This window comes from Oryzias melastigma, linkage group LG4 (assembly GCF_002922805.2).
Source record: "Oryzias melastigma strain HK-1 linkage group LG4, ASM292280v2, whole genome shotgun sequence".
Classification (NCBI taxonomy): domain Eukaryota; kingdom Metazoa; phylum Chordata; class Actinopteri; order Beloniformes; family Adrianichthyidae; genus Oryzias; species Oryzias melastigma.
Window position 1 is genome coordinate 27263136 of NC_050515.1, and position 15015 is coordinate 27278150.

At 41.8% G+C, this 15015-nt stretch overlaps 1 protein-coding gene across 2 annotated transcripts in view; it reads left to right on the forward strand.

Moving 5' to 3' along the window:
* Window positions 1-2186: 2186 nt before the first annotated feature.
* adamts2 (ADAM metallopeptidase with thrombospondin type 1 motif, 2) overlaps window positions 2187-15015 on the forward strand; it is a 50874-nt gene continuing 38045 nt past the window's right edge. For both annotated transcript variants that reach the window (XM_024258837.2, XM_024258838.2), the window contains exons 1-3: window positions 2187-2331; window positions 6356-6570; window positions 11000-11436. In XM_024258837.2, coding sequence (XP_024114605.1) covers window positions 6483-6570; window positions 11000-11436 — 525 coding nt within the window. In that variant the 5' untranslated portion in view covers window positions 2187-2331; window positions 6356-6482. The remainder of the gene's footprint in view (window positions 2332-6355; window positions 6571-10999; window positions 11437-15015) is intronic.

Here is a 15015-nt window from a genome sequence, read left to right on the forward strand (position 1 = left end):
CTGGATATGCTAGCAGACGTCTTACCTGAGAGAGCTCTGCCAGAGCCGAGTTCATCTCCTGATCGCTGGCAGAGATGGTCTGACGGATGTCGGTGTAGTACCTGAGGAAAAGGAAAGCACGGCTCTTAAACAGACTCACAATTCAGTTTGTTCCAAACTCGAATCCTGTTTAATGTTTATTTGTGTATTATTTCTTAACCTTTAAAAGACAACTGGAAAATCACAGTCTGATACTAATTTACCAAATGATAGAAAACGGAAAACATTTTGTCTTGATCAAAACTAGAAAAGTTTGGCTGTGAAATAAAAAAATGCTTTTGGCAGATGTCCTAAGTCTTAAGAAAATCCGAGTGTCGACGTCATACATACAACACATTTTAATGGTAATAAACTTTCTCTTGAAAGTTGCTCACTGGCTGGACAGTTACCACACGTCCCTCTGCCACCTGTTCAAAGCTCCATGTGACAAATTCATAAAAAAAAATAAAAACACTTTATTTCCAAATGGCTGCTTTTCTGTTGGTTTTATCTCTATAGTAACCATTTTATTTTTTGGTGACCTGGGGCTGACAAACAGATCTATGTCATTTTTAGAAGTATTTTCAGCAAAAGTAACATTTCAGAATTTCCTTGACAACAGAGGTTTTTGTTAACGACACCCACATTCCTAATATCTTCTTATCCTAAGTCATATCGTTTTGTTATGCTTAAGCCAATGAGTGACTAGATACGGCCCTGTTACTAAACTGTAAAATGAAATGACTAAGTAGGGCTGGGATTGCATAGATTTGCTTTTTCCCACTCCTTTTCAAGCAAGCAGTCCCAGTGCCTTGAGCTCTGTGACCACCTTTGTAAGTTCAGCATGGGTGATGGTCAGTCCTTAGCCTCTTTTTCTTCAAGGGGAGGTGTGTCAGTAGGACTGGGGGACCTGGGGGGGGTAGGGTCCCGCCCACCAGGTAGTCCTGTCCAGAGCAGGGATCCGGCTACGCCAATCCGGGCATGTAATGGAATCCTGCTGGCTCATACTGTGAAAGAGGGTGCTGATATGTAATCTTTCTTTATTTGTTTCCTTTCATGAAGCATCGGGAACATCCATCCATCCATCTTCTTGACCGCTTTGTCCCTTTCGGGGTCGCGGGGGTGCCGGAGCCTATCCCGGCTACTGAAGGGCGAAGGCGGGGTACACCCTGGACAGGTCGCCAGTCCGTCGCAGGGCCCCAATCACACACACATTCACTCTCACATCCACACCTAGGGGCAATTCAGAGTTGCCAATTAACCTACGAAGCATGTTTTTGGACGGTGGGAGGAAGCCGGAGTCCCCGGTGAAAACCCACGCATGCACGGGGAGAACATGAAAACTCCACACAGAAAGGTCCCAGCCGGGATTCGAACCGGGGCCTTCTCGCTGTGAGGCAAGAGCGCTAACCACTTGCGCCACCGTGCAGCGCATCGGGAACATCAAAACACAAAATCAAATACAGAATACAACACAGTCGTACAACTCCATGAATGAAAGGGAGCAGACGGAAGAACAATCTTCTTATTTTGTCCCTGCCTTTGCTAACTGCTCCTCTCACATGCCCCTCTGCATTTACCCAGACTTGGGACTGGCACAAGAGGACACTGGATTGTGTCCCCTTGTGGTTGCATTACACATGCACACACCATTCACACACACCCACGCATTAATACAAACACCCCACCACACACACCCACACACACCCCCACACACACCCACACCCACACACACTAATACAAGCACCCACCCACACACACATACACCCACCCCCACACACACACACCCCCACACACACACACACACACACCCTCCGTGAACCGCCACCTTAACGTGGTGGACGGGTTTGAGTGCTCGAATGATCTCAGGAGCTAAGCTGTCTTGGGCTTTTGCCCCTGCTAGGCAGACAGGTCCTGAGTGACGAGCCAGACTAAGAGCGGTTCAGAAATCTTTTTTATTAAAGCTACAAAGAATGAATGAATGAATGAATGAATGAAATGGTTTATTTCAAGCAATCAGGTCACAATACATGAAATAACATCGCTTAATCAATCACAAGTAGTTTGCTTGAAAAGGAGTGGAAGGAAGCGAACTTATATAATCCCACCCTGGTCAAAGCTTTCTTCACAATCAAAGATTTATTAACATCGCCCAGGTTGATGTCACCCGGGTGAGAGCCTGTTGACCAGGGCTCCTCCCTTGGGCCCCAGTCGGGTCAAGCCTGAAGAAGCGAGGTGGGACCACCCTCCAGTGGGCTCTTCACCTGCAGGACAGCTCAGAAGGGGCCAATGCAATGTGGATGGCAGTCGAAGGTGAGTTCCTCAACAACCCAAACACTGGACATCCTTGCTTAGACTGCTGCTTTCATGACCCAGTCTCAGACGAGCAGAAGAAGATGGTTGGACGCCCCTGGCCTGGTGACTCCTTGCTCTTCTGGCTGGGCTGGGGCCTGCACTCTCTGTGTTCCTATGCCTTCCTGCTCTTGGGTGTGGGGGGCCTCTGCGGCTTGGTCTGGGTGCCATGGAGCTGTGGGATCCGCGGCTACGTGGCGGGTGTTGGGGATTCCGGGCTGCAGCTGCTGTCCCGGTGGGAGGTCTTTGCGTGGGGATGGGCGGGCGCTTTCCCCCTGAGTACATTCCATCACCATCCACCTCAGTGAAACATAAACACTCACCTGAGCACAGGTGTCAGCTCACCTTAGCACTAACCGTTTGTGTGACAGAATGAAAGTCTTTATCTGAATGGGTTTGTATGATGGAGCGTGTGAGCTGCTGTTACAGTTGAATTGAGTACATTATGTTTAGTTTAAATGTGGCAACTACTTTGACCAACAAGTGTGTGTGTAACTATAGAGTGTGTGTGTAGACAGCCCCCGCCCATTCTAGTTTACTATTTAGACCTGGTTGTTTTATGATGTTGCTTCCCTCTGTTGCCATCTTCTTCTTTCTCTTTTTCTCTAACCCCCCCACTCCCTCTCCCTTTCCGTCCGGTCCAGCAACAAATAAAACATAATCAGTATAAATAAAGTTTAGCATGAAATACAAAAGGGGTTTATACTCAATAAACTCCTGTTGTGACAGCAGAATCTGCCAACACAAGAAGCTCTCAGCCCGCATCTGTTGGCTCAGCTGTTGGACAGGACAAGTTAAAAAAATTAGAAAGCAGAAGATTAGAAAAGAAAGAATGAAATGTATTATTACAAACATGAACCAGTGTGAAATGAATTCCGTAACTGATTGATTGATTGATTGGTTTATTTCAAGCATAGGTTGAAAAAATACAGGACAAAACACAATTATTTCAAACTCATTACAGAAACAATTAAATGCATTGATTATAAAATAGAAAACAAAAATAAAACACTTATGTCACATTTGGTTCATTCATTTTTTGTGATAATTAACTAAAGTCAGTTGAGTTTGATTGATTGCTTGAAAAGGAGCGGGAAGAAGTGAACTCATATAATCCCACCCCTACTTAAGTACTTCATTAGCACAATTATGTAATCCAGTTGTTGTTGTTGTTTTTTTTTTGTAATTCCCAATAGTAAAGTGACTTACTTGTTGATTAATGATTTTAATTTCATCAAACATTATTTCAGTAAACAGTAACATCAATCATAAATCATGTAACAGATATATAATACTTATTATCATCAAAGAACAATGTTATATTGATGCAGGAAACGAATCATTACACATTGAAATCAAGTTTTAAAGTAACAATAGAGTTCTTATTAATAATTCTCTGAAAGAATTCTTATACATTTTCAGTAAACATTAATGATTCACACAATATCTAATAATTGATTATCTTTAGAACACATAATTACAATAATTCTGTAATCATTGTTACATATTTTGGATCAAGTAAAGAAAATTAATACCAGTGATTGTAAACTTTTCAGTAATCATTACTGCATATTACATAACATAAAACTCATTGATTGCATTTGAAAAAGCTTTATTATTTCATCACATTCAAGTTCAGACATTTGGAATTCTTCAACCACCAGTTGATCTTTAACTCGTCTTATCTTCATATTGTGATTATAAGAGTTTCTTCATCCATTTTCTTGAATGTATAAATGCTTGAACATTGTTTGAGATCATTACTTAACTTGTTCCAGAGTTTAGTTCCACACAGAAACACAGAAACTTTTCTTTGTGGTTCTTATCAATCTGACCTTGAAGTTCCTGCATCCTCTCAGTTTGTTCCTCCTTCATTTTCTAAGAACTGTTTCTGGATATTTATGGGAATGTTTTCCCACTTGCTCTGTATAGTAACTGTGCAGTGTAAAGATCAACAAGGTCGTACAGTTTTAAAATTCTGGATTGATAAAATAAATCGTTAGTGTGATCAAGATAACCAGCTTTGTGTATAATAAACTTCTATACAGTCGGTGAAATATGGTGATATTAAGGAGCAGTACAATAAATATCTACAGTTGTATTCTAATATATATTTAGATTTATTTATAATTGAAATAGTTTTTGAAACTTTAGTTTTTATGTGTCTGATGTGTTTCTTCCAACTCAGTTTGTTATCAATAACAATCCCTAAGAATTTAATTTCTGTTACACTTTCAAAGAAGTCATTATTAACTTTAATTGAGAGCTCTGTGTTGGCTTTGTAATCACCAAAAACATCACTTTAGATTAGTCTAAATTCAAAGATAGTTTGTTGTAATCCATCCATGATTTTATTTTGATTAACTCTGTGTTCAACACACTGATAAGTTCCCTTTGCCTGTCTGTAGAATAGAAAATATTTGTGTCTTCAGCAAATAAAAGGAGTTTTAAAAGTTTTAAACCATTGAATATATCATTGATGTAAATATTGAACAGCAGCGGGCCCAGAATTGATCCTTGTGGGACACCACAACTTTGGCCTCTGATGTGAATTCATTCATCTGGACAAATTGTTTTCTTCTTGTTAAATAGCTTTTGACCCAACTTAGCACTACTCCTCTGATCCCGTACACTTCCAGTTTCTCCCGTAGGATGTCATGATTGAGGGTCAAATGCTTTTTTTAAGTCAATGAAGATTCCAGCTGCAGATTTCTTTTTATCCAGAGAGTTTGTGATTTCCTCTAAAGCATTAATGATAGCCATTGAGGTTGATCTGTTTTCTCTGAAACCATATTGGCTTTCATTTATTATGTTATATTTGTCAATGAATTTAACTAATTTGTCATTTAATATCTTTTCTAGAATTTTTTAAAATTGTGGAAGGAGAGAAATAGGTCTATAGTTTGCAAACAGGTGTTTGTCTCCACTCTTATAGATAAGAATCCCTTTTGCCATTTTCATTTGGGGACTCTGGAATGAGTAGTTTTTAATAATATTAGATATATTTATAGTCATTGATTATACTATTTTTAACGTAGTTTTTAAATATTGTGTGGCGTTTTTAATTTCTGTACTCAATTTACCCCATTTATTGACTCCATATACTGATTCACATCACTCCTTCAGAAGTATTCTATGTTTTGGCTTAATAAATATTTCATGCCCTTTTAGATAAATTTTGCTTAGTTTTTTTTTTTTTTCTCTTTTCATGTATTCTATCATTAAATCAGGAGGAAGACATTTATATATTTACACGAAACATACATTTTAAAATATTAAAGTTAACAAGATCATAACATTTTAATCATTTTGATTTTATAAATACTGGATCAGACGGGGGCTGCACGGTGGAGCAGTGGTTAGCGCTCTTGCCTCACAGCGAGAAGGCCCCGGTTCGAATCCCGGCTGGGACCCTTCTGTGTGGAGTTTGCATGTTCTCCCCGTGCATGCGTGGGTTTTCACCGGGGACTCCGGCTTCCTCCCACCGTCCAAAAACATGCTTCATAGGTTCATTGGTGACTCTAAATTGTCCCTAGGTGTGGATGTGAGTGTGAATGTGTGTGTAATTGAGGCCCTGAGACAGACTGGAGACCTGTCCAGGGTGAACCCCGCCTTCACCCTTCAGTAGCCGGGTTAGGCCCCGGCACCCCCGCGACCCCGAAAGGGAAGAAGCGGTCAAGGAGATGGATGGATGGATGGATCAGACGGGTCCTTATAATTACTTCTTTTCATAATTCTTGTTGCTTTTTTTTTGTAACATGTAAATTGAATGAGTCAATGTTTTATAAGTTGTACCCTAAATTTCTATACAATAATTCAGGTATGGCATAATCAAGGAATTGTATAATAGATATAGGGATTTATTATCTAAGAACTATTTTACTTTGTGTAATACTGCAAATTTCAGTTCTTTTACTCTTTTGATATTAATATTATCAGCCAGCAGGGGGAGCTATTGCTGCAAAGAATAAGCCTTTTTTCTTAGACGAGAAGCCTGCTGTGGTGGAGCGTCTGCCAGCAGCTCTGCTGCCTCATGCAGGGGAGGAGTCATCCCAGGGAAGGGGCTCAGCTGCAGCCAGCCTGCCTGCAGCCAGTCCGTTCCGCCTGTCAGCATGGAGGAGTCGCACGGTGGATTTCTGATGGTGCTGCTTCTGCTGCAGACCGGCTCTCTCCACTCCGTCTACATCACAGACAGCACAGGTGAGACCTGAGCTCTGATCTCTGCAGGTATCCTGATGTTTGAGCTGCAACCTACAAAACCCACCAGCCTGATGACTGATTTCAGTGTTTGATTGTTCAAAATCAGAATGCAGAATTCTGTTTTGTTTTTGTGAGCAGCTTCTAAGAGGAGGGAGGAGCTTCTGTTTAAATGGCAGGGGCTCCTGAGACATGGGAGGAGCTTCTGTCCAATTTAACTTAATTAGAACTTAGGAAGTGATATTAGGGACTGTATGGTGAGGCAGTGGTTACCGCTTTTGTCTCACAGCGAGAAGGCCCTGGTTCCAATCCCAGCGGGTTCTCTCTCTGTGGAGTTTGCAGGTTTGCCCTGTGCATGCTTGGGTTTTTTGCAGGCTCTCTGGCTTCCTCCCACAGTCCAAAAACATACTGTATAGGTTGATTGATGACTTCAAATTATCCCTCAGTGTGACTGTGAGTGTGTGTGGGTGTGTAGGTTAGGCTCCAGCAACCCCAAAAAGGTTAAATTGGTTTAAGAAAAGGGATGGGTAATACATTTTTTTTTCATATTGTTAACCCCATTAAAACCAGCTCAATGAAAGTAAAAAAGATTAATAAAACTTGATAACATATAACAGGGTTAAAATAAATTATTTATTCTAGCTAAAATGCCTGTAGAATAAGTAAAGATTAAAATGAATAACTTAAAACATATAAACTAATTTAAAGCTAATAAAAAACAAAAACCATTTGTTTTTACAGAGAAGTCTTATAATGTTTCAGAACAGCAGCAGGAAAAGCGTGACCTGGTCTGACCTCTGTTTTTTGTCATCCGCTGAGCTCACTGAGGTTTGGATTTGAAAGCAAGTAAAAGACTCATTCTAAAATCAAAGGAAGCAAACTGGCCTACACGTCAAGTGCCAATGAAAAGACGTTCATCAGCATTTTATACCGGCTGTAGTGAAGCTTCAGATGAAGCTCTGCAGTGATCCGGCCTGATGCTCAGAAGCTACGATGGAAGAAAGAGCTTCTCCTCAACTGAAAACAGACTTCTTGACTGAGTTTTTGGTTTAAAGTTCTGATGTGAATCCACTTTGCTCCCTAAGTTAGTCATCCTTGTTTTGAAGTGTTCTCTCGCTATATTCCGGTTCACCTTTTGCAGTCTCGCTGTTTGACGGGATTTTTTAATTATATTTTGCATGTTTTTTTTCGGTGGGCTGCACGGTGGCGCAGTGGTTAGCGCTCTCGCCTCACAGCGAGAAGGCCCCGGTTCGAATCCCGGCTGGGACCTTTCTGTGTGGAGTTTGCATGTTCTCCCCGTGCATGCGTGGGTTTTCACCGGGGACTCCGGCTTCCTCCCACCGTCCAAAAACATGCTTCATAGGTTCATTGGTGACTCTAAATTGCCCCTAGGTGTGAATGTGTGAGTGGATGTGTGTGATTGAGGCCCTGAGACAGACTGGCGACCTGTCCAGGGTGTACCCCGCCTTCGCCCTTCAGTAGCCAGGTTAGGCTCCGGCACCCCCGCGACCCCGAAAGGGAAGAAGCGGTCAAGAAGATGGATGGATGGATGGATGTTTTTTCGGTTTTGTCCTGACTAGCTGTTGACCTTGTCAATCAATTTCCTCTGTGCCGTGTGTGCTGTTCAAAACATCTTTAGCTTGCAAAACACAAATAAATCTTCAATCTTGATCAGATCTTTGTTTTCATTCAATAATACTGAAATTATCTTTTTTTATGAAGGTTTGAGCAAAACTCCCACAGTAAAAGAGGGAGTCAGTTTAATGCAGGAGTGTCAAACTCAATCACACAAGGGGCCAAAATCCAAAACACACCTGAGGTCACGGGCTGAACAGGATAAACATTTATTGAACACTCTAAAACTAACTTTAAAACAGGCAAGAATAAATCAACTTAAACCCTAAAGAACTTTAAATATTTATACAAGTTAGAAATAAGCTATAAAAATACTCAAATGTATTCATTTTCATGTCATGTTATATGAAAAATGACACTAATAAACATCTCCAAAGATTTTGATCCCCATAAAATATGTCCTGTTTAAATGATCCAAATATGAACAATATATTTACAAAGCCTGTAAACAAAAATAAAATGTGTGCTTTTTAGCAGAAACAAATCAAATAATTTCATTTTTTTTGCTCTGTGTTTTGCTGTCTGATTGTTTTACTCTTGTTTTATCTTGTTGTGTTTGTTTCTTTCTGCACCGTGAGTCAGAGGGAGGGAGAGGACGATGACATCATTGTGATGTAACATGCCGAGTTCTAAACAGAAAGACAGAGATCATTAGAACTGATCCCTCAGCCTCCATAATTATAGTTGTGCTTCAATATGTTACCAGCACAAAGTAACATCAGGCCATCAATAACAATACAATAAAATGATGTGGAGGGCCGGATCTGGCCCCAGGGCCTTGACTGTGACACATGTGATTTAAGGAGTCAGACCAGAGGTGACACCAAAATCCATCACTTTTGTTTCAGTGTTCATATTTTAACATGTTCATGTTCAGCTTTGTTTTTGTCTTTGGTACATCTATCAATCACTCGGCTGTGTGAGGGACTGTCAGGTGGTTTGATTCCAGATGAGCTGAATCCAGCCCAGATAAAGTACAGGGTTGTGTCAGGAAGGATTTCCACTGTAAAACTCTCTGACAAACCAAATGTGTGGATCAGTGAAAGCAGATTTTCTGTGGCAAACCCTGACAGAAAATGCCGAAGGATGGACAACAATTGGAAATTTGTTTGCATACCAATGGAAACGTTTGCATTTTCTTACAATCAAGCCAAGTTGGAGCACATAAAAGAAAAGCAAAATGTGCTAAACCTGAGCCCTGAGGGACCTCCACATGTAATACTCAGAAGGAAACACTTGAACTCTTTAGCTGACATAGAAGTTTCAGTCTGTGGGTTAGGCCTGAACCACTGCAACGAGAATGCTTTGATTCCCATCAACCGCAGAAATTTAAATTTCTATAGCCTACTGTGTCTTATGCAGTCAAGGAGAGTAAAAACTACGCAGCCACCAAAAACGTAAATGGAAATTGTGTATTAGGAGTTTTTCTGATAGAGACCATATATGGGTTGAAGCGGGAAAACTCAGACAAGAGCCGGTATTTGAGCCTAACAAATGCTCAGTATACTGTAAGTATGTACTTTGTTTTATTTGTAAGAGCGAGCCAACCATGAGGGCAAATTCTAAGAAACTATTCAACAAAAATGCTACTGATCTTAGGAAGAAGGTGAGGGCTGCTATCACACTGCAAGACAAATATGATGGGTACTGTTGAAAGGAATCTCTGGAGACAGCATCGTCTCACAATATTCAACTGTGTAAAAAGTGAAGCTGGAAAGAGACAGGGAAATGCAAACTTTGAGAGACACTCTTACTAAGTGTCTGAAGCTGTTGAGAAGCTCAGTAAATCATGTGGCCGGGACAGTAGAGGTGCACCTTACACCTGTGGTGTCAGGAGTTCTGGCTCCTCCTCTGGTCACCGGCGGGAGACATCTCCTGAGTATTGACATCTCACAGTTATCAGTCCCAGTCAGTTTTGAGGTATGCCTTTTCTGGTTCAGGCTTTAGGTTTGTAATATGTGTTTTTATTTGGCTTTTATGTTGTGAATGTTGGTTCTTCCTGTTTGTTTTTACGATCTTGTCATTTGAACCTTAAGTTTGTAATATATAATTCATTCATTCCTTTATTAAGAAAAGTAAGTTTAAAGTATTATTAAGTTCTGAGTATTTTTTTTTCCATTGTGAATCAGGAGCAGACAAAAAAATGCCATTTGAGGAAGAGCTTAGTCCTGATGTAGAATATAAACGGGGCGGAGCCACAAGCTCCCTGCTCCGCCTCAGTTTAAGATCTTTCAGGGTCACGGGTTGGTGGAGCCTATCCCATCTTCTGTTGGGTAAAGGCGGGGTGCACCAGTCTGTTGCAGGGCCACACAACAGCACACATTCACATGGACAAATGAAGAAAGTGTTTGGATCGTGGGAAGAGCCTGAAGTGTTCAGAGAAACCCCGCTCATGCACTGAGAGAACATGCAAACTCCAACCGGGACTTGAGGCACAGGTGCTAACCACTACACCACAGTGCAGAAATTAGCTTCAGTGTTTTTTGCTATCAATTTTAGCATCTTCAGCTATCAGCACTAGCATCTTCAGCGGCCACGCTCAGCTTACAGCATTCACACTAGCATTAACACAGGTAATGCTATATATCTAGTTCAGAATTATGTTAAAAAATTACGGTTTTAAAGTTTTAAAAAATTTAGTTTTAGAGTGTTCAATAAATGTTTATGCTGTTCAGCCCGCGACCTAAAGTGTGTTTTGGAATTTGGCCCCCTGTGTGATTGAGTTTACACCCCTGAGAACACCTGAAGGCCTCCTCATCTGATATGCTGATGATGCTGTTCTCTCTCCATCTGTCAGGTTCTCTCCATCAGGTTCTATCAGAGTTCGACATCATTCATCCAATCAGAACCACCTCAGAGGGCAATTTCCTGTCAAGGGCAGTCTCCGCCCACCATCTGCACCGCAGTAAGAGACATGTCTCCCTCTCAAGTAAAACATCCATACCCAAGACAATCCCGAAGAGCAATTGGAAGGACATACCACCATTATTAGAGCAGACTCCACCAACTCGGGGGTGGAGTCAGGAGATATTCTACAACGTGACTGTGTTTGGCCAGGAACTCCACCTGAAGCTCCACCCCAACACTCGCCTTTTCACCCCCACTGCCACCCTGGAATGGGAGGAGTCAGGGAATGTTCAGTCTGAGCCTATCAGAGCGTCTGACTGCTTCTACACAGGAACAGTGTTGGGCTTGGAGGATTCGTCTGTGGCTATCAGCAACTGTGATGGTCTGGTAGGTGTGCTTTTTTTCACCGACTGTAAAGCTCCTCCTACTCTGAACATCAGCTTATCTTCAGTCTTCTAGAACAAACCTAACACCATCTTCCTGCATTTTTACTAAGGTGTGTTTTTCAATCCCGAACCATCAATAATCTCTGATATTGTGGATCCCATCTGATCCTAAGATTGTGTGTGTGGTTGTGGGAGTCACTGCAAACTGTGGATGAGAATATGAAGAAACAGCTCGTCTCTTATTCAGTTCTGAAAAGTCTTGAGCTGAGCAACAGTACAAAGACAGCACTGAAGCACCCCTCCATCCAATAGCAGATATCAAGGATCAGTTGGTTTATGATCAACAATCAACTGTCTCCAAGTGTCCTGTCTGGGGTTCCCAGTCTCTGGTGGTTTCAGGAGGAACTCCTGCTTGTGAAGTTCAGGTCTCTAAAAGTCCACTGGATTTTTGCAGTTTCTATTCTGCTGTGCTCCATCATCTTAAGGCACACTTAAAAGCTTTCATGTTTTTCAAGAAATTAGTGTGCCTTCAATTATGGAGCACCTTAAGTTGAAGCAATTTTGAGAGGTACGCAGTCAAAATGTGTCTTCGGTTGTGTCCGAATTCCCCCCCTAATCACTATATAATGCACTATATAATGCGTTCGCCCTTTTCTAGTGCTGTTCAAATCTACTAATTTCAAATCGAGTGAAATCGAAATTTCCCAGAAGTTCTTGCAAAAAACTAGCGTACATCGATGGTCAATTGATTAGCAAATATAGACCACAATGCATTGCGGTTAAACAATTTTGGAAAAAAAACGTGTTTAAATGTAATTTTTGAATAAACCAACCACATTCTCACCATCAGAACACAGTGGAGTCATAAAGAAAAGCCGGGAAATGTTCGTTTTTATTCGATTTTCACTTTGTGAAATTGTTGACGTCATATCTGGTGTTTAGAAAAACGAAAGAAAAGAAGTGTCCAACATTGTGTCCAAATTACTTTTAAAATCAAGCGCACTATATAGTCCCGCACTACATAATTTTTTAGTGGTTGAGGGCGGAATTTGGACAAAGTCTTTATGTGTTATTAACAAGGTTGGGAGTTGGCGTAGTCACAGTAACGTCTGTTTTAGCAGTATCAGGCTGTGCTTTTACGTGTTGAAATCAAGGTTGGGTGTTACAGGCATACTGTGCATACCGTAACTTGGCTAATGCTTCTAACTAGAGCTGGGTTTATAAAACCCATGAATCGATTTAATAAATCACTAATCAATTCATAAAATCTAAATTGGTTTAGCTCATAAAGCTTGATGCTAAGGTTTAATGGAATTTCGTATAGAATGGCTAATGCTAACCCTCAGTTAACCTAAACATACATTGCTGACTAAAAGATCACCTTAATAAACTCACAGGCATGAATTTTACAAACTCTTTTGATGAATTATTTTTAACTTAACCAACAATGTTTCCAATGTTAATGATCTGAACATTTTAGTTAGAACTTCTCCTTTAGAGAATCCATGTAACACTGGATGATATTAACAATCTCATTATTTCACTGATACATTTACAGTATGTGAACTGGATCAGATTAATATAAATAGATTCAAAACCTAGTAGATTATTAATGTATTTTAAACAAATGTGTATAAATGTGTAAACTCAAAATTGAAATGAATTGAGGATTGAAAGAATAAAAAATAAATCTGAATTGAATCAATCCAGGCTCTTGTGAATCGAATCGTTTCTGGGCATTATATTACCTAGCTCTACTTCTAATGTGGCTAACTGGTAGCGTGTTACAAACAAGGTCTCAAATTGCTGTGAATGCAGTCAATAAAATCTGACATCTGATTTATCCCTGAGTCTCGTCTCACTTAACCTCTGCAGAGCTGGCGTCCACATGTGTGGGTTATGTTACCATAGTAGTTATATTTTGCCTGACTGGAGTCCTGAGACTCTACATGTGTAAAGCGTTAGCTTAACCCTTGAACACCAGAGCTTCAGTGTTTATGTTCTTTGATTTTCTAAGTCTTTAAATGTGAACATAATCAATGTAATTCCAGCAGATTCAGAATCTAGCTTGATGCTAACGTTTAATTGCTAACACAATCAATGTAATTCGTAATTTGTTTAGAAATGCGTTAATACTGTAAACATTGCTCTGCTTCTCCTGGAGAGATTTTCAGGTTGGCCACTAGGTGGCAATTGTGCTGCATGTGTTACACCTTATTCCAGAAGAGGAAGAAAGTATAAGCAAAAACGATGCCACAAATGGTTACTTTTAAATAGATAGTTATTTAAACATTTTTGAAAAATTTGCGCCTGTGAGTTTATAAAGATGTTAATATAGTCAGCAATGTATGTTTGCTTGGACAAATCACTGCCAGCAAACAGTCGACGTCCTTTCAGCGCCCCTCCCGTCAATTTTAACCGCACCATAGACATGTAGGGCCGCTGGTGGGAGGGTGACGGGGCATCTCTGTGAGCAATCAGGAGATGTCCTGTTAAGGCCTTCTCACCAATTTTAACTGCACCCTTTAGTACACACACCTCTAACACCACAAACATACACTCTAACAAGCAAACACGCACGCATCACACAAGGAAGGTGGGACCTTCGGCCTTCTGTCCCCAGGCCGAGGTCCCCCCCGCCAGGGGGAGACCTTGGCCTGGTGGTCTAGTGTCTTGGGTGCCGGTCTCCTGGGCCGGCGGTCTCCTCCCCACGCCGGGAGTGGGATCCCCGAGATTTAAGATCTAGCAGGGGATCAATCTACATCGGAGCCTGGGGGTGTCCAGGTCTCGGTGGTGCGGAGTCCGGTCCTTACTTTCGAGAACTAGTCCTCTCCTTAACTCCATCAGTGGGTGTGCCTGGTTGGGCCTTGTTACATCACTCCGGGGCCTCCGTTTCTCTTGGGTGCCCGTCTCCTTGGCTGGGGTGGGCGGCCCCTTCCCTGCTCCACCCTGGACCTCCCGCGGTGGGGGAGGGCGGTTGTCTGGAACATGGGGTGGGTTTCCCTTGGGGGGCTCCCTGACCCGTACCTGGGGTGAGGAGGGGGGGGGATGCTCGGCATTGCTGGCCGGTGGTGGGCTGCTTTTCTGGGGTTGGGGGCTGCGCTCTCTGTGTTCCTGTGCCTACCTGCTCTCGGGTGTGGGGGCCTCTTCTGCAGTCCCGCGTGCCCTGGTCTGGATATTTGGCGGAATTGCCTGGCGGACGGGTTCTTTCCGCGGCCCCGTGACGGGTGATGCGGGGGTCCTGGCTGCTGCTGCTGCTGCCCCGGTGGGGGGATTGCCCAGTGCTCTCCCCCTGAGTACATTCAATCTTTAGCCTCATTAGCAAGCCATAAACACTCACCTGAGCACAGGTGTCAGCTCACCTTAGCACTAATAGTTTGTGTGACAGAATGAAAGGCTTTATCTAAATGGGTTTGTATGACTAAGTGTGTGAGCTGCAGTTATATAATGTTCTGACTAGTTTAAATGTGGAGAATTTCTCAACAAACAGGTGTGTGTGTAACTATAGAGTGTGTGTGTAGCCAGGCCCCTCCCATTCTAGTTTCCTATTTAGACCTGGATGTTTTATGATGTTGTTTCT